General features: G+C 41.4%; 1 protein-coding gene across 3 annotated transcripts in view; it reads left to right on the top strand.

Annotated features, from left to right (window-relative positions):
- Positions 1-26,032, top strand: part of MEP1A (meprin A subunit alpha) — a 37,424-nt gene extending 11,392 nt beyond the window's left edge. For all 3 annotated transcript variants that reach the window (XM_047734880.1, XM_047734882.1, XM_047734881.1), the window contains 9 exons: positions 2,291-2,408; positions 6,126-6,301; positions 10,979-11,200; positions 12,177-12,326; positions 15,249-15,464; positions 19,572-20,045; positions 20,897-21,070; positions 21,590-21,890; positions 25,396-26,032. In XM_047734880.1, coding sequence (XP_047590836.1) covers positions 2,291-2,408; positions 6,126-6,301; positions 10,979-11,200; positions 12,177-12,326; positions 15,249-15,464; positions 19,572-20,045; positions 20,897-21,070; positions 21,590-21,890; positions 25,396-25,552 — 1,988 coding nt within the window. In that variant the 3' untranslated portion in view covers positions 25,553-26,032. The remainder of the gene's footprint in view (positions 1-2,290; positions 2,409-6,125; positions 6,302-10,978; positions 11,201-12,176; positions 12,327-15,248; positions 15,465-19,571; positions 20,046-20,896; positions 21,071-21,589; positions 21,891-25,395) is intronic.
- Positions 26,033-27,718: the final 1,686 nt, after the last annotated feature.

The raw sequence follows: 27,718 nt of genomic DNA, 5'->3' as shown, positions 1-27,718 counted from the left end.
ACACACTTCAAAGTAAATTTCATGGACCAGTGTGCCTTACCCCAAACACTGCAGCATATGTATCTTTAACTAAAGTTTAATGTTTGTTTATGGTTCTTTTTAATGTAAAATGTACATACAGTAAAATGCATGGAGTCTTAAGTGTACAGTTCAATGAGTTTTAAAATATTTAGACACCTTATAATTTATACATTACACTTATACAATGTAATAATATTCATACAACTTCTATTAAGATATGGAGCCCTTTTATTAACCCAGAAATTTCTCCCACCTACTTTCATAGTACTCTCACCCTTCCAGAAATAACTTTTTCATTGTTTTAATCATAGGTGAGTTTTGCCTGTTTTAGAATTTCATACAAAATAGAATCATTTTTTATTCCTTTTTTGATTATTCAGTAAAATGTTTTCGAGATTCACCAGTGTTGTGGACATCAGTAATTTGTTCCTTCTTATTATTGAGTGGTATTCCATTGCTTGAATACAGAATATCACAGCGTGTTCAACTGATCCCCTATTGATAGCCACTTGGGTTGATTCTGTGCTTGAGTTATTAAGACTAAAGCTACTATGAACATTCCTGTACATTCCCGTTTTGAATATATGTTTTTATGTCTCTGGTGTAAACATCTAAAGTGAAATTGCTGGGTTATAATATAGAGGTAGGTTTAGTGTTGGATCTCTTTCAAAGTGCTTGTACCATTTTACAAACTTCCATGAACGATGAATGAAAGTTCATTTACTACACATCTTTGCCAATATTCGTGTTGTTAATCTTTTCAATTTTAGCCATGTTGGTGGACATGTAGTGGTATTTAATGGTTGTTTTAGTTTATTTATTGTTGTTTCACTTTCTTTTTTGTTTGATTATTGGTCATTTGTATGTCTTCCTTTGTGAAATACCGGCTTAAATATTTTGACCATTAAAAAAGTTTATTTGTCTATTTTCCTTTGAGTTGTAGTTCTTTATGTATTCTAGACACAAGTCTTTTGTCAGATTTGTATTTTGCAAATATTTTGCCCCAGTTACATTGTCTCTGGTCTATTTTCTTAAACTTTTGTGACAATTAATCTGTCTTGGGTATAAATATTCATATTCTAGATGCCACAAAGAATAGATAAAATTTCATAAAAGTCTTTCAGTAGGCCTAATGCATACTCTTGTTGTTACCCATGTTGTGTCCACAAGTCATTTACTGATCATTCCACTGATTTATTTAATGACCTTAGTATAATTCTATGACATCTGAACTATGGAATCTCCAATTTCATGGTTTATTAAATGAAATAAGGGCCGGGAAAACATAAAGTAAGTACTTGGTAAACTGCCAAGAATTATAAACTCTTTGAGAGAGTGCACAAAATCAAACATACAACAAATACAATTTAACTTTATATAACTGAGCTTAAATTTCAACTTAGAGTTCCACCTTCAGTGAGTTGATGGGAGGAGAAAAAAAAAAAACCAAAACCACATACTAAGTGAAACGTAATCTCTGTTCCTCTGGAGTATCTTTCCTCCCCACCTCACGCTTGTCTTGTGCAATGCCACGGCACGTGCATGTTAGGGGAAAGAAAAGACATTTGGTCACTGGTCCTAACCTACAGGTTACTGGTAAGCATCTACTGTTCTAGCCACTTCAGATCCATTAGGCTTCTGCTGCTTTGGATCTAAGACTGAGTCATAAAAATCTTTTCCAAGGTTGTTTTCAGGGCTACCTGTAGTTTTGCCATCTCCCCAGGGGTCTTGCAGGGAAACAGGGTGACAGACCATCTGTGCTCCATGTGCCTTCAGACCCCATACACCTCTCTAATCTCTGCTCTCTTCCACCTGCAAGAGGGTGTATCTTTTTAGACTGGTGTACACACCATTCTCACTGCTTCTCTCTGGATGCTTTATTCACTCAGGAGAGAGAAATGGCTTGCAGTCCCTTCTGTCTTCTGCTCTGTGGCTTAACTCTGCTGGGGCAGTGCCCTCAGGATCTCCCCTTGAGTTGGGAAGGGGAAGGGAGGAAATGAGGAAGGGAGTTCATAATTTTGTTCAGCTACACACACAAGTATATTCTTACTTTGTTAGTATATTAACATTGTGTATTTAAAGGTCATAAATAATGTTTATATATGTGACTAGTTTTATAGTTTTAGTTTCCAAGGAATCTGCTTACTACCAAAAAATATATCCTGGACCTCTGTGGATTTCATGTGCCGGCAAGATTTTCTCCAACTATGTTATGTATATTATCTAAGATCTAAGTAATGCTCGTTGATATTTTTACTGATTTCTGCAGGGCTGAATGCCAAAGGAGCCATTCTTTATGCCTTTGAAATGTTCCGCCTCAAGTCCTGTGTGGATTTCAAGCCCTATGAAGGAGAAAGCTCATACATCATATTTCAGAAGTTTGAAGGGTAAGAATGAAATTTTACGAAGCGTGTAGTCATACCTCTTTTTGTTTATAAAAGTGATACATGCCTTTCAAAAGAAGAAACTGGAAAGAAACTAAAAGCAAAATCAAATCTTTCTCTGTGAGTTTTTAAAGTCTGTAATGTTTTTAATGATCTAGATGGAGAATGAGGGTTTTTGTTTTTGTTTGTTTGTTTGTTTGTTTTGGATACCTCTGGGTCTAGGAAGATTCATTTCAATTTTTTTTCCTGGGTTTAGGTCATGTTTTAAATTATAGTACTTTTTCTTCTAAGTCAGGTGTATTAAAGTATAAATTATACAGCCTTTTTTATGGTACTCGTTTAAATTATGGTGTGTTGTTGGCTGGACCTCTTTGAAAAGCTGTAGATGTAGTGTGTAGTTATTTATTTCCCAGGAGAAATAAAGGGTATATCAAGAAAGAAGCTCTTTTTTTTTTTCAGTGATATTTATGTCAACGAACCTGGGCTAGATGAGGTTGGGAAGCCAAGGGACCACCAGCTGTGACTGCAAATGTGTGTGTCTTTAAGGCCCACCTGGAGACATTTCCTCCTGCTGCAGTTCCCCACACTGCCTCTAGAAGTTGCCTGGATTTGGTTGTCTAGTTCTGTCAGCATTTTTGTTCACCATGGATGGATAACACAGAGGAGGAAGGAACTTAGTGCATGATTTAGCCTCTTAAGAAAAAAAAAATGCCAAAAATAGTAGTAACAAAAGTTAAGTTGTGATCATCACTTAGATAAAGGTCAACTACCTTTACTTACTTGAGTAATTGCTTTCTTGGCTCAGACTCTTATTACAAATGAAATTTTTGTACAGCTACGAAGTGCCAGGAAGTGTGCCCATCTCTGGATACAAAGAAGCAAGAGACGGTCTTAGACCTCACAAGGTTTAGAGTAGGCACTTGGGAGTGGTGGAGAAACAACGAGTAAATAGTTATACCCACTGAAGGGAGTGCATGGGCTGTAAGAGGACAGGGAGGCAGAGGAAAGGGAAGGACAGAATGGGGGATGGGAAGAGAGGGAGAGAAGAGAGAAGGGGAAGGAAGAAGAAGGAAGAAAAAGAGGAAGAGAGAGACAGAAGGGAAAAACAAACCTAAACATGAATCTGGCTTACTTGGAGAATTCATTCAGTTCTGAGTGTATAAGGGGCAGAGGGGTGAGTCATGGAACCAGGATGATAAACAGGAGTCTGGTAAAAGACAAACCATGTGTGAGGGAATCCACCATTTAGGGCATGACTCATTCATTATGTTCAGTTTTCCATTTTAGAAAGATTACTCTAGCAACAGTGGAAAAAGAATTGATGTATGGGTACGAGTGGTGGCAGGAGACCAATGAAAGAATGTCTCAGTTGTCCAGGACAGAAAGAAAAGGGGACCCACACAAATGAAGAGGCAGTCGAAATGAAGAGGAGTGAATGGATTTCAGAACTATGAAAACAGGGAGACTTCTCAAGAGCTGTCTGCCTGTCTACATGAGGGGTTAAGAAGAAAGAGGAATCAAAGAAGTCTCTGATTTTTGATTCAGTGATGGACGTGTGGTAACTTTATTCACCAAGTTTGGGAATGTTGCCAGGAGAACCACTTTAGGAGTAAGATAGTGAATGTGTTTCTGGACATGTGCTGAGGTTCCTTTGGGGTACGTAAGTGAAGATAACCAATAGTATTTGCACAGTTTGTTTTTATGTGAAGAAAAAGCATGTAAAGTATACCTTGGGCCTTGCCAAGTGCACCAATTTTAGAGGTTCTCTGTTTTTGACCTTTTCATCTTGTTCCTTGGCAACCTTTGTGCTTGTAGAAAGTACCAAAGCCTTTAATTATTTATTTAGGATTTCAGGGAAAAAAAACCCTTCATTTTCTTAACATTTTTATTTCCATTTTTAGCTACCACTTTTTCTTTTCTTTTCCTTTTCTGTTAAAAATGAAATGAAGCTAATGAGATCACTCTCTAAAAGTTCTCTTTTTCCTAGCAAAATTCTCAGGGCTTCTTTTTAGTTTGTAACTCAATCCCCAAGTACTTGATGAAGGGGTAGGTCAGCTTTGAGGGACGTTGGCTGGAAACCCTGAGTCTGGGAGATTCTGACTGCCCATGGCCAGGAGGTGTCTCTGTTACATGTAACTTAGGAGAAGGGAAAGGGGAGGAAGATGGTCTGGGGCAATAAACTGCCCTAAACTGGCCCCAAACTCTTCAGGGCTAAGGTCACTGGAAATGGTAAGTTAACGGGGCTTTTTTAGAAAGACAAGGGAAAAGACTGAGAGCTGCAGAGTTGTGGCATTTTTGCAACTTACACGTTTCCTTTGGAGGAGGGATGCTTTTTAAAAAAAGATAAATAGTAAGTGCTTCGTCTGGACTTTAGCTATCTCAGAATCGACTGATTTGGTAATGAAATGCCGCTGTCAGAGAGGCAAACTGATGGCTGTGATGTTTGCTTAGCTCAGTGAAGTTACAAAAGATCATTGATTGTATTCTTAAAATTGCTGAATTTCATGGTATGTAAATTACCCCTCAAAATGTTGTTAGAAGATAATTAAGATATGCCTTTGAGTAAAAGTCAGATCCATTAGCATTTGAAGGCATATGATATTAATAATCTCCGGGAAAACGCAGGTAAGACAATGTGATTGTCACCAAAGAACTTGGAATCCATTGGTCACATTTAAAAGTATGGGTCAATCTCTGATTCTGTTGAGCACTGGTTCGAGAACAGATCCTCTTCCACAACTTAAAGCAGATGAGGAAACAATTCATGGGAAGCTTCAGATTTGCTTAACGGAGGAGGAAAGATGGATTCATGGAAAAAGACAAAAAATAGTTAGGAAATAAAGGAGGCAAGAGGCTGCACTATGAGGAATGTGGAGAATCCGCCAGGAGCTCCTGAGTCTACTGTCTTCTGTGGGAAGTGATGGGGTCCTTCTGGCCCGAGCCTTTCAGAAATGATAGGTGGTCAGCTCTGTGCTTTCAGAACACCGTGCATCGGCTAATAGCCAAAGAAATGGACTTGCTTCTTTAATGAGGTTCTTTTTCATGATCATAAACCTTACGCCTGTTCACTATAGGAAATTTGGAAATTCATTTCAGTATAAAGGAGAAAATTTAAATCAACCATAGCCACCACCCAGAGACAACTTAATATTGTGGTACAAAACAATATGTTATTCTGTAGAACGCCCTTTGGGCTTGTGAAGGTGAGAAGGAATGCCAATTTTTATATCTTTCTACTTGGTGCATTATTAGGATTGATTTGCCTCTGAGTATATTATTACTTCTATAATGGACCACCACTTTTTTTTCTTTAAGATTTTATTTATTTATTTGACAGATCACAAGTAGGCAGAGAGGCAGGCAGAGAGAGAGGAGGAAGCAGGCTTCCTGCTGAGCAGAGAGCCCAATGCAATGCTAGGCTTGATCCCAGGACCCTGAGATCATGACCTGAGCTGAAGGCAGAAGCTTTAACCCACTGAGCCACCCATGGATCCATGGAGCCATGGACCACCACTTTAAAATTCTACTTAATATTCGCTTTAGGAAATGTTGTTCATTTAACCAGTCCCTTATTTTGAACTGTTAGCTTATGAGAATGCTATTGACAATTTCTTTTTCTAGTCAAACCTAACTTCCTTCAAATTTGTGTTCTGGAACCCTATGAATTATAGCCACTTGAGAGTTCATGAGGAGAAAATTTCCCTCTTCTCTTCTTTAAAGGTGCTGGTCTGAGGTTGGTGATCATCACGTGGGACAGAACCTTTCCATTGGCCAGGGATGTGACTATAAGGCCATCATTGAGCACGAGATCCTCCATGCTTTGGGATTTTACCATGAGCAGTCAAGAACTGACCGAGATGATTATGTGAACATCTGGTGGGATGAAATTCTTCCAGGTGGGTAGAAACCCAAGGAACTTGGATGGGATTCGCTGTTACATTTATCACTTGCTGGAACCGACCCTGGGATGTCCAGACAGCATCTGTGTGTGGATAGAAGCCTCAGCTGGGAACACAGAATAGGAAAAGGGTATGATTTGTTGGCCTTTCCTGGGACCTGTGCTCATCTGATCATAACTGACCCCAGATAAGGGCCTTAGGGAATGGTATATGTTGGCTAACTCAATGTTAATTGGAAGTTGATCAGAAGCCTTTGCTTTGTTTCAGTGTTTTTGTTGAAAATCTACCTAAAATGCTATTTTCCTGTCGTAGTCACCTGACATCCCCTGAGGATGTCATAGTCATTTTTCTGGATGTGAGATCACATGTAGGCCTAGGAGTCTGCATGGAGTTTAGCTGAACATATGATCACCCTAATATATACTCAAGAACCTTTTCGGTGCTTTGCCAAATCAATGACAGATGTTTAAAAACAAAATAAAACGACAACAAAAATGAATTGTTTTATCTGAAATTGTCACCCCGATTGTGTTCATTCTGACTGGTAGTCTGAGTTCTAGTTAATCAAAATTTGCCTGTCTTTCTTCCTCCTGTCTTCTTCCTTCCTCCTTTGTAAGTACCTCTATCCTTCTGCCTCCAGACATATTATGCAAAGGATAGCACAGTCTTATTTTACTTACTGTTATGCAGGGGTGTTATTCTAACAATTTCTATGTTCTTTAGCTTCTTTAGACTTCCTTGGACACCACTTTTCCTAGTTGTTTGAGACAAATAAGTAGATAGTTTTTGAGTATACTAAAACATTTCTTTTTGAAAGATTTTACTTATTTATTCGAGAAAGAGAGAGAGGGAGAGCACATGAGTAGGGGGAGGCACAGAGGGAGAAACAGACTCCCGGATTTGCAGGAAGTCCAATGCCTTGGGGCTGATCCCAGGACCCTGAGATCATGACCTGAGCCCAAGGCAGACATTAAACCAACTGAGTCACCCAGGCACCCCCATCTCCCTCCTTTCTAAAGATTTTATTTAATATTTTCGTGGGGAAGAGAGAGTAAAACAATTTTATTGAACAGTTTCCCAATGTGCTAGAAAAAAAAATCAATACTGTATTTCTGAAAACACCTAGATTTTAATTAGGAATTGGTTGAGGAAGTAGAAAAACATTCTTTTTGGTAGCAATAGATTAATAAAACCTTGACGTATTAAAATGCCTTAACTATTACCATATGTGACATTCATGAGGCGAGGGTTTATTTGTTTTATTAAGATTCCAGTTTCATATATGTGTTCATATATAACAACGTGTCTATAATAATTTTACTTTTAGGGACTCGTAAGATCTTGTCATACATTAAAATTAAATACAAATCCCCAAAGGACTTCTGCTAGAATAGCTCATTTTGAAGTATGGTGGATCAAAATCACCTCAGGAGTTTCTTGATCCGGGTCCCTCATGTTCTGATATGTCTACGAATGTGAAATGGTGGGGAAAGGAGGAAAGCCGTATCATTTGTAAAAACCTAATACAACCAGGATTGAACCTCCACCCCCGCACACACTTTCACCCATCCTACCACCCAACACTGAGCTAGAGGTCAAGTAATATTCTTCTTACTTGAAATAATATATCAAATATAATGTAGTTGTCTCCTGGATGTAATTGTGTTATAACTGGGTCTGGGCAGGTGGAGAAGGAGAGTGGGGTCATTGGTGATAGGACCTAATATCCCCTTGTAAGACTCAGGGCACTATTAGATTTTGTCTCTATTTGCCTAGAGGCTTGGATTTCTTACCCTCCTGTACATAAACTTGGTTCTGATGAGCATTAAGTAATGATGTAGAGAACATTCACACTTTCAAGCTTTGAAGAACACAATGATTAGTGCTTTTAGAATGATTTTCAGCAAATGAGTTTCCCTTTCTCAGAGGGAACCAGCACATTTGCCCAGGTAATTTTCAGACTTGCTCAGTTCTTGGTTGAGCATGAGTAACTCAACATACATTGCTTATCTCTTACCTATATTTTCATCAGGTATAATTCCATATATCTAAATTTCCTGCTATCACTGGAGAACTGTTCTCCAATGAGATGTCAGATTATTAAGATGGTAAGCAAGGGCAGTATTATTGCTCAGGGTAACTTAAAACGTCTACTGCATCTTGTCTTCTGTTGATGACAATACTACCCTTCAACCGAAGATGATACAGTGTTGGCAACGAAGTTCTCTCCCCAACTATATCTCCATTTCTTAAGCCAGAATTGTGTTTTTTGGATCTGTTCTCTTCAACCAAGGAAAGACTTCAATTTCTAGGGTCCAGCAGGAGTACGCAAACTACAGCCCATGGTCCATATTCACTTGCTTTTTGTAAATAAAGTTTCATGGGAACACAGTCATGCCCATGTATTTACATATTTCCATGGCTGCTTTTGTGCTACAGTGACAGAGTTGAGTAGCTTGACAGAGACCACATGACTTGCAAAGTCAAAAATATTTTCCTTTATACAAAGGATTTGCCGACTGGCCTCTGGTTTATAATGTCACTTCCTCTTCAAGGCTCTCAGCTTCGAGTTCCTGAAAACAGGACCTCGCCTGTCCTGTTGCTGCCAGGACACTGAGCACAGCTGAGCACACTACTGAGCACAGCTCCCAGTATGTACACAGTAGGCACAGCAAAAAGGTGTTGCATAACATCTTAAAAAATTATTCAAAACATGTATTTGGTAAAGCTTTCAGATAAGAATCCTTGAATAATAAAGAATAAAAGGATCTATTCTAACCTGATGATTTTATTTATTTATTTATTTATTTATTTATTTATTAAAATGGAGCGACCACTTTATTTTTTTATTTTTTAATTTTTTTAAAAAGATTTTATTTATTTATTTGACAGAGACAGATCACAAGTAGGCAGAGAGGCAGGCAGAGAGAGAGAGAGGGAAGCAGGCTCCCTGCTGAGCAGAGAGGCCAATGTGGGACTCGATCCCAGGACCCTGAGATCATGACCTGAGCTGACGGCAGCAGCTTAACCCACTGAGCCACCCAGGTGACCCTAACCTGATGATTTAGTGAAAGTTAAGGAAAAACTATCCAGTGAATTTGAATGTGCTGTTTTTAAGATCTCACCAGGAGTCACAGGGAGAGCCCAGACCAAGCCCCGGTCCTCACACTGGTCAGATATTCTTTACAGTTGTATCCCTTAGGGTAGGACAACCTAGGACCAAATGCTTCTCCCTTCCCTGTTTGGGTCATTTATTTATTACAGTCCTGTGCCACCTTTGAATATGCTTTGATCCCTTCCAAGGGTGGTCTCCATGAAATCCCATGATTTAGGAGGATGAAGCACTGGTATTCTCATTTTACAGCTAAAGTGTTGATCAACAGGGTTCTTTGGCTTTTCCAAAAGCATTTAGAGAATCCCTCTCTAGCACCTGGTGACCGCCATTGTGTGGCTCATCTTCAGTCCTAAATGCACCTGCGTTGATGTCTTTCCATGGTGGTTACATGTTCTTCCCTTTAATTGTTACAAACAGCTGGATGGGAAGCTAGAAAAGAAGACCCTGAAGATGGGAAGTCATGATGGGGGAGTCGAAAGCATCTCACTAAGTTTTCCTGTCACTCCCTAAGAAGGAAATTAAAAATCTGTGAACTTCCCATTATTGCAACTGAAACAGTAAAGTCCTGATGGCTCATGGATTAAAAAAACATCTGACCGATTTCTCATTTCAGCATTCCACATGGCAGCATATATTACCTTGGGCTGATCCCCTAAAAGTATTTTCCTTTTCTATTTTGAAAGGAAAGTCAGTTTTATTCTTCCTATTTTATTTTTCTCTCCAAGAGGCTATTTCTGAAAAAGTGTGTGAACCTTGATTGCCAAGACACCCCTTTCTTGACAGCTGTTTCCCTTTCCCTCTGCCCCTTGGATTTCTTTTTTCTAACCCATGGAAGAGCTGGCCAGGTATAGCTCTTGGTGGATGAGGTACTTGCCTGTTAGCAAGATGTATCAATCCTGAGTATTTTCCTGAATCCAGAAATTCCTTTTCCTCCTGTTCGGAATACATACCTCCACTTTGACATTTTATCTTCTCTTCCTTAAAACCTTAAACATATACATACACACACATTTATTCATTTATTTGTTCATTTGTAAAATGAATCTTTGATTTAAATATATGCATATATTTGCCTTGGGTGGGAGGTTGGATGAGCCCGGTGGTGGGTGTTACGGAGGACACGTATTGCATGGAGCACTGGGTGTGGTGCATAAACAATGAATTCTGGAACACTGAAAAGAAATTTAAAAAATAAATAAAAATTAAAAAATATATGTACATATATTTAATAATTTGTATGTAAAATTTATCCATTAATTATAACACATCTTTCTATTTTTTAATATAGTTTTAACTTTTATAAGTGTATATACTATTATAGAATTTAATATCATCATATTATTTGTTACTATTAATAATGTGTGTTAATTTCATGTACCTCATGCTAATTATAAAACATGTTAAATATGTATATATATTTAAATCAACTATTCGTCCTTTTTCTCTTTTTTTCTTTCTTTTTTTTGGGTCACTGGGTCTCTGCTTAAAATCTAGTTAAAGAGGGCAGGACAGAAGAAACAATGTAATTGAACAGGACCTGTGGCTTCTCTCTCTGTTAGGTTTTGAGCACAATTTTAACATCTATGATGACACCGTCATCACAGACCTCAATACGCCCTATGACTATGAATCTTTGATGCACTATGAGCCTTTCTCATTTAACAAGAACGACAGTGCTCCTACCATCACGGCCAAGATCCCTGAGTTCAACACCATCATTGGGCAGCGTCTGGATTTCAGTGCCACTGATTTAGAGAGGCTGAACCGAATGTACAATTGCAGTGAGTACCGCTGGGTCTGAGAAGTAGGTATACAAACCTCAACAGAGTTTCCACCCAGCCCTTCAGTTTCCCCTACATTGCCTTTGCTGTTCCTTCCTGTTCTACTTAAGGAAAATGGACAAACCACATAACCTTAGTTTATCTCTGGAGTAGAAAAAATTGTAACACCTGCCTTGTTACAGGAGGGTTATGAAAATCAATTTTGTGGTCGTATTTTACAAAGTAAAAGTATTGGACCAATGATGTAAGGGGCTATAATTGTCCAGCTTCTTCAGTGTCCTTATGAAGGGTGTATCCTTGTGGAAAGCTCAGGATAGGGGATGGTCTTGAAAGTATCTTTTATCCTGAAAAGTTCTTTACCCAAGCTAGTTGTTCTAGAGTCATCTAGTGCTCAGAGATGGGTTGTTTTCTAAAGTGACCCTTTAGTCTTTAGAGACATTTTTTTTTTAAAGATTTTATTTATTTATTTGACAGACAGGGATCACAAGCAGGCAGAGAGGTAGGCAGAGAGAGAGAGGAGGAAGCAAGCTCCCTGCAGAGCAGAGAGCCCCATTCGGGGCTCGATCCCAGGACCCTGGGATTATGACCTGAGCTGAAGGCAGAGGCTTTAACCCACTGAGCCACCCATGCACCCCCAGGGACACATTTTTAAATTCTGTTCAGTATGCATGGACAGAAGATGTACTAAATGCAAAGATTTACCAGGTACCCACTTCTTGACCTAAAGGAGTTCTTGGTTGACATTTACAGCAAAGCACGACGACGGGCCTTTTTATCCTTTGACTCTGGGAGGTGGGTAGGGCCGCAGCTATGTTGGATGTTCTAAGATGTAATGGGTGACAGCGGGATTTGCATTAAGGAAAAGTCAAGAAAATGTGCTGTGTCTAAACAATGAGGTCTTTTTAGCTTAAGACATTAGGTCTGTGAAACAAGATGACTTAAATTTTTAACCAGAGGACAAAAAAATCATTTGCAGCCACAACTCACACACTTTTGGACCACTGTGCTTTTGAGAAAGCAAACATCTGTGGGATGATTCAGGGTACCAGAGACGATGCTGACTGGGTCCATGAGGACGGCACTCAGTCCGGACAAGTGGATCACACCTTGGTGGGACAATGCAGAGGTGAGTGAAGGCGGAAATTAAGCACGCTGAGATTGTTCACCAGGTTCAATTAGGGAATGACAACAGGCAGGTTTTGCCTCAAATGCAATGTTAGTTATCAAACCTGGAAATCCAGGCAAGCGCAAAGAACATTTCTCATATCTTAATTATCAACTCAATAAAAAGTATGTAGTTTCCGGGCATGCAAAAGAAAGATACCTTTAAGTGATGGTAAAACTAGCATAGACATATGGTTGATAAGACATGGTTTTGTAAATAAAGGTAACGTATCTAGAGCAGTACCCTACGATACAGCTATAAGGCAAGCCACATACGCAATGTGAAATTTCTAGGAGCCACATAAAAATGAAACAAGAGAAATTCTTTTTTTTTTTTTTAAAGATTTTATTTATTTATTTGACAGAGAGAAATCACAAGTAAGCAGAGAGGCAGGCAAAGAGAGAGGAGGAAGCGGGCTCCCTGCTGAGCAGAAAGCCCGATGTGGGGCTCGAACCCAGGACCTGGGATCATGACCTGAGCCGAAGGCAGCGGCTTAACCCACTGAGCCACCCAGGCGCCCCAAGAGAAATTCTTTTTAACCATACATTTTATTTAACCCAATATATTCAAAATATTAGCATTTTGACATGTAATTAATAGTAAAGTTATTAATGAGCTACTCCACATTTTTTATACTCGGTATTATAGCACATGTCAGTTTGGACTGGCCACCATTCAAAGGCTTAGTGGCCACATATGTTGGGTAGTCCCCTGTTGGATGGCATGGCTTCAGATAGTTCTTATGAGTGGTTTGTGTAGTGGAAAGATCACAAAATCAGATGGACCTGGATTCGAAACCTGGCTCCACCCCTTGCTAATTCTAACCATGGGTAGTTGTTTTTGTTGGTGTCCTTTTTTAAGTCTTCGCTTTTGAAAATCTCTCTAACTGGTCCAGGATATGATACCAGCAAAGATAGAAGAACCTAACGTATAGAAAACCTCCAGCTGCAGACCAGCAGCTTCCCTCTCCATTTTTTCCCATCTTCCCTTTCTGTCTAGAGGTTCCATTTATTTTTTTATTTCTATTTTAACATCCTTTTATGTTGTGCCTGTTTCAGATATAATCTTGGCCCTATAGATCATAATCAGTTTTTAAAGATCAGGCTGTTACAAAGTCCCTCAGTCTCTGCCCGTGTGAGTCAATTGGATTTCCTTCACAGAAGGGACCCAGCTGATCACCCAGAAGCCATGCCACTGGGGTCAGAGGTCACAAACAATGGCTGCTCTTCCTCCGGTCATGGCAATGGGTGAAAGTCTATGCCACCCATCGTATTATCAAACACATAATCTCCAGTGTCCAAAGGGTGATCTCAGTCTGAAGTTCCCTCTAAATTTCCATCATAGTATCTCATCCAATCTCTCCTGTGGACTTTTGCTAGGTTACTATACAATTTCCAGCTGAACAGAAGAGTGACCATCCTATGAGGGAAACGTGTTAGAACAGTGTCCCAGCACCTTAATAGGAAAGGAAAGGACTACACCCCAGGAGAAATATCTAGAAAAGTTTTACCAGGTGAACTTGGGCAGCTAGAGACCACTGGTGGCATTGTGGTAGATGTAGAGACTCAAAGAACATGAAGGATCCTTGGGATAGAAGCCACTTCCCATTTGAAACCAGGAGAGATGAATGGACACTTTCGAATTAGCGGCCCTGGGTGGGCAAGAATTCAGGTCTCCCAACACCCAAACCTGGGTTATTAGACTCTCATTTCCTATCCCTCAGTACACCCGGGTGGAATTCCTCAGAAAGGACCATCTGAAGACCTTAGCCATGTGAGCTAACCCAGGCACTGGTTTTATTTAACCAAAGCACTCAGTAATTCACAATGCCAAGAGCTCAGGCTAGTAAGCTCAAATACCGAGAATAACATGCAAGAAAGTATAATTTTTCCTAATATAATATTAAAGCCATTAGATATTTTTAAAGCTTTGTAGAGAGCCCATTCAAAAAGTGATGATTGTTGCCATCATGGAAGGTACAATGCCCCACATATGAGGCAGGACGAAGTGGAGAGCCACAGGGCCAAAGTACCTAAAACTGTCTTAGGTGCTCACTTTGTTTTTACTTTATGAGATATTTTGAGTGGATACTTTGGTAAGAAGCTGAATTTTGGAGTACAATTTAAAGGACTTCTTTATACGCAAGAATCATTCTTTATGCTTCCTTGTGATGTGCCGATTTTCCAAATGATGTATTCCTTTAGCTGCCTGCCATTTTGCGGGAAGAGAGCTCTAAGATATAGGAGTTGAGCAGACCTCAGGTTGGTTATAAACCCAGACACTTCTCACCCTCCTTTTCAGTGTTCTTTCAAAGCTTTCTTTACATTCAGGACAAATCCTCAACTAGTCCCGTAATAAGCCTTGAATGCCCTTCTTATCTCTCGGTAAAGATGACTTTGCCACCGATAATGCATCCAATTAAGGCTAGAAACAGGAGAGACAGAACCCTTATCATTGCAAATATTTCAATTCCAGTCCGTAAACATAGGAATCCCATTGTCTTTCTACAGCTAGGAAATCGGCTCTTTTCCTTGGAATGGATCTCTAAACAAGAAAACAGATAAGGAAAATAGTATTCAGCTCAAAGACACTAAATTCCATCAAGCTTTGCTTGAAGTCCATATCTCATTAAGTCAGAGGAGTACATTTCATGAGCTTGGGGACAAAGGCAATGGGGAGCTGGGGCTTTCACCAGGGAGTCTGTCCATGGAGGCAGAAAGAAGACACCCCACTTTCTTTTCATTTCTTTTAGTTTTCCCCAGAAGGGTTCTGGCTTTGCTGCCTGGGTAATGGCTGTTGCTCACTGATTCACTTTACGGGGCCCCAGGGTGCCCCGGGGTGGGGGCCACTGGAGATGTCTCACTGGGCTGCTCCTCCCAACAGGCGCTGGCTACTTCATGCACTTCAGCACCAGCTCGGGGATGGCAGAAGAGGCAGCCCTCCTAGAGTCCCGGATTCTTTACCCAAAGAGAAAGCAGCAGTGCCTGCAGTTTTTCTATAAAATGACGGGAAGCCCTTCAGATCGACTCGTCATCTGGGTCAAGAGGGATGATAGCACAGGCAATGTTCGCAAGCTGGTGAAGTTGCAGACCTTCCAAGGTACCTGGAGACATTCATGCAGGGCTGGTTTGGCTTAAGTCTGGAACCTGCTCTGTCTTCTCCTTCCCTTTCACCTTCCTTTGCTCCCTTCCTCCCCTCTCTTTGTGCCTTCGTCTCCTCTTCCTCCTCCTGTCCCCCTTTTTCCTCCTTTTCTTCCAGCCCCCTCTTCCTTATCTAAGGGCCCACTATAATAACTGGTATGTTTTAAGCCCTCCATGAATATTTTAAGCCCTCAGAAATCAGAAACCACATTGAAAATTTGGGCGAGGCTGAAATATATTTTTGAAAGAGGCCAATCAGAATATAGAAGTCTGATTTCCACTACAGCTCTGGAGACAGCCAGGGCAGAGAAAATGGGTGATTCGGAGGTAGAGCTGGAAATAAAAGGGAAGCAGGAGATGGTGCTGCTAGAGAGAATAGTTTGGTAGTTGACAAGTGTTTCTTCACCTGTTTCATTTATTTATTTATTTATTTATTATTTTTTATTATGTTCAATTAGCCAACATCTAGTACTGTTATTTAATACACTGGACTAATGTGAAGCCTACTTGTGAAGTTGGAGGGAACGAGGATGTGTGTAAATATTAACTTAATTATATTGTTTCTATATTCCTAAGGTAATTTTATATATCTCTAGAAAAAGGTCAAAATGAAAACCTTAAAATACTAAGGGAGATAGTTGGATTTGAGGTTAATCTGGGTGTAAATCAAGATCCAGGGTTATAAAGATTCTTTTTTACATTCTTTTGTGGTGGTGGGGTTCATTTGCAACCAGAAGAGACATACATTCATCTCCATTCATTGAAGAAGTTCTCCATTAAAATGAGTCCTGAAGGGGCGCCTGAGTGGCTCAGTGGGTTAAAGCCTCTGCCTTCCGCTCAGGTCATGATCCCAGGGTCCTGGGATCGAGCCTTGCATCAGGTTCTCTGCTCAGCGGGGAGCCTGCTTCCTCCTCTCTCTCTCTCTGCCTGCCTCTCTGCCTACTTGTGATCTCTGTCTGTCAAATACATAAGTAAATCTTAAAAATAAAATAAAATAAAATAAAATAAAATAAAATAAAATAAAATAAAGAGTCCCAACAGACAAAGCATCATTTGAGTACTTCCAGAAGAAGCTGCTGCTCTTGAAGCCTGGAAGCTTCCTTAGAGGTCACTCCTGAGAACAGGTGTCTGAATCACCTCTACCCAGGCCCTCTGTAGGCTACCTGGGAGTGCAACAGATAATGATTTGGAGGGTTCACTTTTCTGGCTGAAATGTACAGAGTCTATCTATCAAATGGAGGGATGACAGCTAGGTGCTCTTCAAGAGTTGGGAATTTGCTATGTTACCAAGGACTGTACTTTTTTAATGAGACAATGAATTAAAATCTCAGTAACCCTGATGGGATCTATTATGGCTCACTTCTATATAGAGGTGACAATGTCAGCTTCGTAAGCACAGAATCAACCAAACAACCTTCTCATGCTTCATTTATTTCCTGACACTGCTCTGCTTTGAGTTCCATTGACTTCAAAGTGTGTCTCTGTTCAGAGTTTCCTAAGAGTGCCACATGAGTGGATTTCTAAAGTAGCTCATTCTGATCCTGACTTGTAAATGAAGCTTTTCTAAAATATTAGTTGAATATCATTTAATGTTTGTGGTATTCAACTTAAGATAGTTACAACTTTTTAAAATTTTAAATATATGGAAACTTTATTGCTTTATTTATACTTTTTCCAGGTTTTTATTTTTTATTTATTTCAATTTAAATTTTGTTAGTTACCATGCAGTGCAATGTTGGTTTCTGGAGTAGAATTCAGGGATTCATCACTTACATACAACACCCAGTGCTCATCACAAGTGCTGTCCTTAACGTTCATCATCCTTCTAGGCCCTCCCCCGCCCACCTGCCTCTATCAACCCTCTGTTTGTTCTCTATTATTAAGAGTCATTTATGGCTTGTTTTGAATAGCTCTTCACTTTCGCAAGTTATATTTTTTAACCGAAATACTTATATAAAAATGTGTCTACCTCTCTCCATGTATATACACATATCGATGTTTATGTGCGACCTTAAACGCAAAATGCTTGCATACAGATATGTGTATGTACGCACACATTTCTGCTTTTACTGAAGCTAGGATCCCCTTATAGGTGACAAATTGGAACAAACAAGGATGAGATTTGTGTCCCAAATAATCTTAGTACTACTTACCATCTGCCTGATTCAGCAGCTCTGTGGAAGCATGGAAAGGAAGCATTCTTAAAGACTTTATGGTTGAGTCTCTGCCTACATGGTAATGGGCCCTTGGGTCTTCCTTCTAGTACTATGTTCCCACATTTCAATCTCAAGGTGAAAATCCATATGAAGATGGTTCAACCCTGTTGAGTAAATAGTAAAAATCTTGTATGTCTGTCCCTATTCCAGACATCCTACACCCATTACATCTCAGATCCATACGTCCTCCATGTGACTGCAGTCCTGTCCCCAGGAGATGGTACTTACATCTGTTTACAGGTTATAGATGTGGCCAATGTGCCCTCCCAAGCCCTCTCCTCTGCGTGCAGGTAACCTAATCACATAGGCCATACCAACTCCACTCCAGAAAACAGAATGTTAGTCCTGCCCCTTGAAGTCATCCTTAGAGAGAGTGACTGACAACAAAGGGAGATAAAGGCATTCTTCAGTCTGGTGAGAACAGAGCTCTGTACGTAGATTTCTGGTTATAACATATAGAAGGAGGAAAAATACTTCTGAAGCCCTCTGGCCAATTGCATTTCAGACTAAACTTCTGTAACACTCATCTGTTTAAATTCATCCGTTGAAATTCATTTTAGCCAACAGAATCCCCACTTGGGATCTAGCATTTTTCTTTTCCTTTCAGAGTCCAGGGCTAAGGCACACTCTGTCTGACTGCCAAAGTAGGGGCAAATCCTTAACCAATTCTGAGTTGCTGTGGCATGGAGGTTTCCTCTGCCTAGACCTTCAAGCTCCTTTCTGGTTTCTTATGCTGAGGAACAGGAACCCATGTTCGAGAACAGCCTTCTCAACTTCTTACCTCGGGTCTTTATTCAAAATTCTCACTTCCAGCTCAGTCTCAGGAAAAAACAAAAAAACCCAGTAGACCTAATTTTCACTAGAATGTGACTATCTGGATAGTGGCAACTTTTTTTGTATTATTATTATTTTTTTTAAAGTATGGATCCCCTACTTGGTGGGATTTCAGATAATACAAAGAGAAAAATTTGGATGTTAGTGGGTGAGTCGGTCTTGCGTAGGGGAGATCTAACTTGTCCTGTATGTGAATATTCACTCCAGAACATACCATATATTTCTCTGGCATCAAGTCATGGGTTGGACCATATGAAATCACCATTATTTGACTTTGAGCTTACAAAATGACTATTTTTATGGTTCAGCCTATTACTTGGGTATTCAGTGCAAACATTAGGGGATGGGGTGCATTTATACTATGAAGCCCAGGGGGAAACACTGAACCTCTGGAATTGAATGATAATGGAAAACAAATTCTGATTAATATTTGAATATGAGGGGTGCCTGGGTGGCTCAGTCCTTGGGCGTTTGCCTTTGGCTCAATTCATGATCCCAGTGTCCCAGGATCGAGCCCCACATTGGGCTCCCTGCTCAATGGGAAGCCTGCTTTCCCTCTCCCACTTCCCCTGCTTGTGTTCCTGCTGCTTTCACTGTCTCTCTGTCAAATAAATAAATAAAATCTTAAAAAAAGATTTAAATATGAATATTAAAATAAACCATAGGGAAAAGTTTCTCAACCAGTTTATAATAGTACCTGTCTCATAGGGATATTGTGAAGATTAAATTAGATACTTCATATAAAGCGGTTGGCATGCAGGGTGCCTGGGTGGCTCAGTCACTTAGGTGTCCGACTCTTGATTTCAGCTTAGGTTATGATCTCATGGTCTTACTCAGTGCCGAGTGTGCTTGTCCCTCTCCCTCTGCTGCCCCTGCCTCAGCTCTCTCTCTCACTCTCTTTCTCTCTCACACAAATAAATAAATAAAATCTTTAAAGCACTCGGCGTGCTAGCAGGCTTATAGGCCACACTTAAATGTTGAACACAGTTGTCACCAACCTTCTCCTCTGTCCTCAGGAGATTTGGACCAAAATTGGAAAATTGCCCATGTGACGCTCAGAGAAGAAAGGAAGTTTCGCTACCTATTCCAGGGCACAAAAGGCGACCCCCAGAACTCGAATGGGGGAATTTACCTGGATGATATCACTCTGACGGAAACCCCATGTCCTGCAGGCGTTTGGACCATACGGAATATCTCCCAGGTCCTTCAGAACACGGTTCCAGGGCAGAGGCTCTGGAGCCCTCGATTCTACAACTCAGAGGGATATGGTTTTGGGTTGACCTTATACCCCAATGGCAGACTGAATTCCAGTAGCCCTGGCTATTTAGGACTTACTTTTCACCTGTACAGTGGGGAGAATGATGCTATCCTGGAGTGGCCAGTGGAAAACAGACAGGCGATAATGACCATCCTCGACCAGGAACCTGATGCTAGAAGTAGAATGTCCTCGAGCATGGTGTTCACTACCTCCACGTCCCATACATCTTCAGGTAGGTGCTCTAAAATCTGCTGCTCCACCGGAAAGGGCCAGTGGATGTGATTCCTGTGTGGATACAAGAGATGAACATTCCTCTTGCATTTCCTCCTTGGGTACATCAGCAACATAGTCATGTTGGAGTATTAGGTCACATTTTCAATGTTATCTTATCTCCCTTCTCTTTTCCAAATTCACTTGTCAAGCATTTGTTAAGGGCTTTCACTCTGCCAAACTCAGTGCCAGTACCTAGAATAGAAGCCAACCAGGCAGTTCCTGCTTCCTCGAATGCAGTCTACATGAGAAGACAGATACTGCTTGTTTCTTAGCAATTGCTCAGAATTTGCTAGCCTCCATGTGGAACTAATGCACTGACTCCTAAAATACCAGTGATCATCAGTATGTTAATGGGATAAACTCATATCAAAAAGAAATGGGCAGGAGGATATGTGCTATGGTGAGTGCTGTGAAATGTGTAAGCCTGATGATTCACAGACCCGTACTCCTGGGGCAAAGAATACATTATATATTAATAAAAATAATTTTAAAAAATTAAAAAAAAAGAAATGGGCAGATTTTAAAATTTTTCACATGAAAAGTCTTAAGCCTTAAAAGGAAGAGCACTCATTGTCCCTTTGTCTTCACTGAGGAAGTAACTCGGTAATGGACAATTTGACCCTTCAGAGCTCTGGTTCTTTGCCCTTCCCCCTTACCAATTCTGAGTTTTAATTCTCCTAGAAAATATAAATAGTCTGATATTTTTCCAACATATTTTTTTTCTAACAAAGCTTATCTACTCATTAAAGGGCAGTTGGAAAATGAAGTGTAAAGAGATAATGTGATATTATGTTACTTATAACTTTGCAGCAATAAATGGCTCCGTCATCTGGGACAGGCCATCCATTGTGGGAACCTACGATAAGGACTGTGATTGTTTTAGAAGCATCGACTGGGGCTGGAGTAATGTCATCTCCCACCAAATGCTAAAAAGGAAAAGTTTCCTTAAAAATGATGACCTTATACTTTTTGTGGACTTTGAAGGTACTTTTGCAGATCTTCCTGAATAACTAATCCTATGTTCTGGGATTTCTACTGATTTTGCACCAATTTTTGAGCATCTCATAGAGGGTGGGGAAATTTTTTTTTTTTTTTTTTTTTGAGGACCAGGTTCAAAAAAAAAGATGACCTCTAGGAGAGCTATTGCTCAAGGACTCACATCTTTAACTGTCCTTGGGAGAAACTGAAACTTCGGTGTCATCTTTTTGATAATTTATCAAATATGATAGCTTGCTGACTTCAATTTAGTTTTGATCACTCTAGCTGTGCTAGCTTTGTGCTTCCTTTTTCAAGTTATAACAAATAAAAATGTGAACGGATTACTTTGAATATAAAAATAGCTAGCATGAGAATCAGCTGGATTCCAACCACCTTTCCATGTCACTGAAGGTGGCGTCCGTGAGGGATGCAAGTGGCCCAGGGAACTTTCTCCAGAAGTGAAAGTTAATCTAATCAGATGTTAATTGCCTTTCTTCCTCACCGCCCTTTGTCTATTTCCTCAAGATATCACCTACCTTAACCAGACTGAAGTTCCAGCTCAAGGCACAAGGCTGTCTCCCCAAGGCCTTGTTCTCCAGGATCAGGAACATCAGGCCTCAGAAGAATATTCAGGAAAGGTCTTGTTAGAGAATGCGCTCCCCAGCAGCCTGCACCAGGGACAGCCTGGCCGACAGAAGCGATCAGTGGAGAACACAGGCCCTCTGGAAGACCACAACTGGCCACAGTACTTCAGAGATCCCTGTGACCCGAACCCTTGCCAAAATGAAGGCATCTGTGTGAACGTGAAGGGGATGGCGAGCTGCAGGTAGGCTCTGTGGCTGGTGGGGAGGTAGTGAGTGGGTCAGCAGAGGTGAGCCAAACTTTTGCCTCACCTGGGAAAAGACACTGTTCTCAGGTTAGCGCAATGACTACATCAGAGGGTCACTTTGACCCCACAAAGCTGTGCTCTGAATCAGTGGGCTTGTGCTGTCAGGGCATAGCCGGAGTCCTGCCAGGGCAGAGGGGTCCTAAATCTCCCAACTCTTGGCTTTCATCCCTTGCCCACCTCTAGCACATGGTCAACAACAGCTTGAATGTTGTTGGGATTTTGAACTCCCCTGCAGCGGTCACAAATGTTCCAGAGCTTTTAGCCCAGGAACGGCATGACCTGCCTCAGTGGAAATGAAGACCAAGCTTAAATCTTTACTGACTGCCAGTGTTATTGTTAATTATGATTAATTATTATTTCTATCGTCTATTTGTTCTGTTGCACTATGATTATAGTTATGTTTTCAATAATAGTAATACGAATATCTGATAGTTTTTGACAGCTTGCTATATAGGTCATGTGCTTTCCTGAACAGTACACATGCATGATCCAAGTTATTCCTCACGACCACCCCGTGACATAAAGACCCTTGTTCTCCCCATTTGGCACATAAAGAAGTTGAAGCTTAGAGAGGCTAAATAATAAGACTAACATTTCCCAGATGGCAAATACCAGAGCTGAGACTTGCATCCATGTCTGTCTGCACAGCCTGCTAGATTTAATATTTCTTTTTATAATGTTTGTTGTTTGCATAAAATATTTCATAAAAGGATATACATGTTGAAAGCATTAGTTTCATGTGGCAAAATAATGGCAGAGGTAGCGACTGGCCTTCTTGGCTCAAAAGACCTAGGTTTCTTCAGAATCCTTTTCAATCTCCACTTTGTTTCTTCTTTCTTTTTTTTTTTTTTTAAAGATTTTATTTATTTGACAGACAGAGATCATAAGTAGGCAAAGAGGCAGGCAGAGAGAGAGGAGGAAGCAGGCTCCCTGTTGAGCAGAGACCCCGATGTCGGGCTCGATCCTAGGACCCTGGGATCATGACCTGAGCCGAAGGCAGAGGCTTTAACCCACTGAGCCACCCAGGCGTCCCTGTTTCTTCTTTTTTAAGCTTTATGTTGAAATGATTTTAGATTTACAGGTACATTTGCAAAAACACTGCAGACCTTCCCATTCACAAATGTTCACATCTTACACAACCGTAGCAAAATTAGCAAAGCCGAGAAATGAGCATTAATGCAACTAAATGCAATTAGCAATAGCATTTGCTAAACCACAGACCTCATTCAGATCTCTCCACTCTTTTCACCAATGTCCTTTTTTTGTTCTGGGATCTAATTCAGGGTCCCTCCTTATATTCGGTTTCACGTCTCCTTAACCTCCTTCACGGTGGGACAACCCCTCAGTCTTCCCCCCTCTTTCACTAACTTGACACTTTTGAAGAGTCCTGCTCAGTTATTTTGTAAATTGCTCCTCCATTTGGGTGTGTCTAATGTTTTCTCATGATTATATTGAGATCGTACTTTTTTGGCAAGAAGAGCAGAGATGAGGTACACCCTCTCTTGGTGGGCCATATGAGGGGCACGTGATGTCCAAGGAGTTACGACTGGTGATGGTGACCTTGATTTCCGGGCCACGGGTGTCTGTTCCTCACTGTGCTGTTAAGACATGTCTTGGGAGAGACATTCAGAGACCATGCAAGCATTCTGCTTTTTCTAGAATCCTCACTTGCTAATGTCATCGTCCATTGGCGGACCTGTTGCCACAATCGCCCTGAAATAGTCCAGGGGCGATTTTCCATCTCCCCCACTCCCTCTGTGTTCAGTAAGTGAAGTTCTGCTGGAAAGAATAAGGGTCCACTTCTCCCGATTCATTGATTCATGCAACTCGTTATTTATATCACGAAGGGCACATAAATGTTTACTTTCTTCTCTGGGCCATAGTTCCATAATGCCAGTCTTGCCTTTGCTGCTCATGGCATCCCGGCCTTGATCTTTGGGGGCTCTTTTAGATTGGCTCCTGTGCTGTCTCAGCACCCGCTCCCTGTTTTGTGAACTGTCTTACTTTCTGGCACCACAGGATACTCTAGGCTTATCTTTTGTTTTCCATGTCCCAGGAATAGACCACTTTTCCAAACAGTGCTGGTTTCTTTTATCGGAGAATGCCCTCGTTGTTTCGTGAGGGTTCCACAGCCGTGGGTCTGTGCCTCTCAGCTGATGGGGTCTTGGATACTAGATTTCCATCTGTGTCTCAGCTGGCTTTACTCTCAGAGTAAGGAAGGCCGTGGTTCCCACTTGTATATCACCCTTTACTCAGCCAAATCATCCCTTTTCCACAAACCTGCAGTGTGTGGGATAAGCTCCTCTAAGGGAATCATCGAGAATATCATTAAACTGTGTTTTGGAGGGGACTAGGCCAGAGAAATATTGAACAAACTTGTTATTATGCACTGATTTTTTAAAAAAGATTTTATTGATTCATTTGACAGAAAGAGAGAGAGCGAAAGAGAGAGCACCTGCACAAGCTGGGGCGGGGGCAGCAGAGGGATAGGGAGAAGCAGACCCCCCACTGTGCAGGGGGCCCAATGCAGGAATTAATCTGAGGACCCTGGGATCATGACCTGAGCAGAACACAGATGTTTAACTGACCAAGCCACCCAGAAGCCCCTATTACACACTGACTTTTAAGAAGCTGATGTCTAGGCTAGTGATGAGGGAGGTAAAATAGTGCCAGAATGAGTAAAAGGAGTAACTTTTTAACTTCTGTCACATTCGGCTCAGTGGTTAGACTTTGTGATGAGAATGTTGTTTGAAGCAAAGGCTGCCATTGCCCCAGAAGCGAGGAAACATCACCCTCCATGCCTAGGGTCTGACATTAGTTGATCTCTCCACCATGACATTAAAACACAAACAAGCAAACCCAAGGTGTGGCTTCTGTGGGTCTGTGTACCAAACAGGGCAGGAGACAGTATGCTCAGGATCTCACAGATTTCGGGGTGGCCTAGGAGATAGATGGCAGGATCCTCACCTTACAGAAACATTTTAATTGATACCATCTGGAAGTTCTCAAGCTCCAAATGATGCTTGGGGTCAGACTCTTATCTGGAGAATTTCCCTTGTAACTTACAGTCCGAAGTGGTGGGGGCCACATGTTCTTTAAATGCCCCAAACCTTCCTCCTGAGCCTCGCACTCAGGCCAGGGCACCTGGTCTGGAGACAGGCTTCCAGGGATTAGACGTCAAGTGTGAAACGCTGAATAACCCTGTGACCTTGAGCACGTGATTTAACCTCTCTGCAAAATGAGAATATGACAAGGGTAATAAGCGCCCCCTCCTCGGGCTGTTGCAAGATTGAATTGACTCATACAAAGCCTTTGGAATGGGGCCAGGCATATGGGGCCACTGACTCCATGTCCCTTGTCACTGTGGCAGTTGGTGCTGGCCTCTACAGAGCGCTCGAGGCTCAGGTGTGTCCCACACTCCTCTTGTGTCCTGTCCCCCCAGGTGTGTCTCCAGTCATGCCTTCTTCTACACGGGGGAGCGCTGCCAGGCCATGCAAGTGCACGGCAGCGTCCTAGGCCTGCTGATCGGGGGCACGGCCGGCGTGATCTTCCTGACCTTCGCAGTCATCTCCATGATTTCCCAAAGGGCAAGGCAGTGACCTGCCTGCTGACCTCGGCCAGATCACAGAAGCACCTTCTCTACTCAGACCTTCCTTTCTGGGCCTCAGTGTAGACTGGGACGTTTTTCGTCAGCTCTGCTTTGAATAGGCCTCCAAGGACCACGGCCTCCAGCATCCTGTGTGATCATTCTGGTTATTCTGCCCACCCTACCGCCTGCCAATCCTCACATGGTTCTGTTACCCTGCTCTGTGCTCCAAATGTAGCTCATGTGGCCTGGGACAGTCCTCATTACACTTCATTGTCAATCCCTTGTTTAATCGACCGTCTTTCCCACCGACTGTAAACTACATGTGGGCGGGCCTGAATTTACCATGTTTGCTCTAATGCCCGGACATGTGCCTGGCTGGCTCATCGTGAGAACTCAAAAAAATGTGAATGAATGAACTGATAATGAATGAAGAACTAAGTTATAGAAACTCTCATTTCCACTGCAAATAAAATACATGTGATGAAAACTGCATGCTCTTTATATTAAAATTGAATACTTCTTTTTACGTCAGACACGATAGTATTCTTTTTTTTTTTTTAAGATTTTATTTATTTATTTGACAGATAGAGATCACAAGTAGGCAGAGAGGCAGGCAGAGAGAGGAGGAAGCAGGCTCCCTGCTGAGCAGAGAGCCCCATGTGGGGCTTGATCCCAGGACCCTGAGACCATGACCTGAGCAGAAAGCAGAGGCTTTAACCCACTGAGCCACACAGGCACCCCCATGATAGTATTCTTTAAGGGCTTATGTGTTAGAGGAAAGATTCCTACTTACAGCTGCACTTTCAGACATTTGATCTCCTTCTCCTCTGATTCTAAAAATAGGTCTTCAAATATTTATAAATTCAATAAATATTTAGTCGGTACCTTCTGTGTGTCCAGCATTGTGTGTGTGTGTGTGTGTGTGTGTGTGTGTGTGTGTTTGTAGAGGGAGAGCTGTCCAAAGCTCTTCCTCAGATCTTTTTAAGTCTAAAGCATATTTTACATACTATTCATGTAGAAAATTATTATATTAGCACACTGACAGGAGCTAGTAGAAGAAAGTTTCAAAGAAGTAGCTTTAGACACACTTTCTTTCCACAGTTCCTAAGGAGATAAAACTATTTGGGGCAAAAAGTTTCCAAGATAGATCAAGTCAAAGGAAATCTGGTCAGTACAAGCTCCACAGAGAGATGGCTCTGGATGTTTAATAAGAGAAAAGGTTTCGGGGTGCCTGGGTGGCTCAGTGGGTTAAGCCTCTGCCTTCAGCTCAGGTCATGATCTCAGGGTCCTGGAATCAAGCCCAGCATCGGGCTCTCTGCTCAGCAGGGAGCCTGCTTCCCCCTCCCCCTCTGCCTGCCTTTCTGGCTACTTGTGATCTCTCTCTGTGTCAAATAAATAAATAAAATCTTTTAAAAAAATAAATAAAAGAAAATGTTTCCAGGAGCCTGAGTAGCCCCAGCCTTAAGGGTACCAGTTTCCCAAGTACACACTTTATGGCCATTCTGGAAACAACATGATGGGTTAAGAAGACTCTGTTGCATGTGAAGGTGTGAGGAGATTTTGTAACAGGTGCAAACAGCACCCCTCGGGGCCCGACTCTCTGGCCTGAGGTCACCGGTATCCCCTGGAGGGCTGGTTGAGGGCACCACCTGCTCCAGTGGAAAATGGGTTTGGAAGTCAAGTAGGCCAGACAGGCACATCCAACCAACTGAGCAATTTTTGTAAAATTACATAAGCTCTTGGTCATAGTTCTCTAATCTGTCAAATGGAAGTAATAGTTAGCCACCTCCTCCCACCCCACTTTAACACGTCCGGAGTTGTAGAGTAATAAAATGGGGTAGTGGGTAAGAACATATTTTAGAGCATGCAAATGTTACTGTTCAATTTTCAGACTACACGAGACACTATCCAGGCCCCAGGCTAGACTTCTGTCTTCCAAGACCAAATTGAAAATAGACCGCTTTTTCTCCATGGGCCTCACAGCCTATAAGCCCACACTGTCTTCCTAGCTAGGCCTGGAGAAGGTTGTGGCCTCCACAATCTCACACTGTCTCACTGTAGAAGGGAACTCCAGGCTCCGGGCTGTAAATACTATTGTTGTTTTCCTTAGTTTTATTAGAAAGAAATGTGCTCTGGGCTCTGCCTGACTTAGATGTGGTCTAGTTCAAAGGGAGAG

The sequence above is a fragment of the Lutra lutra genome, chromosome 6 (genome assembly GCF_902655055.1).
Source record: "Lutra lutra chromosome 6, mLutLut1.2, whole genome shotgun sequence".
NCBI classification, from domain to species: Eukaryota; Metazoa; Chordata; class Mammalia; order Carnivora; family Mustelidae; genus Lutra; species Lutra lutra.
This window is presented reverse-complemented; position numbering and strand designations above follow the sequence as displayed.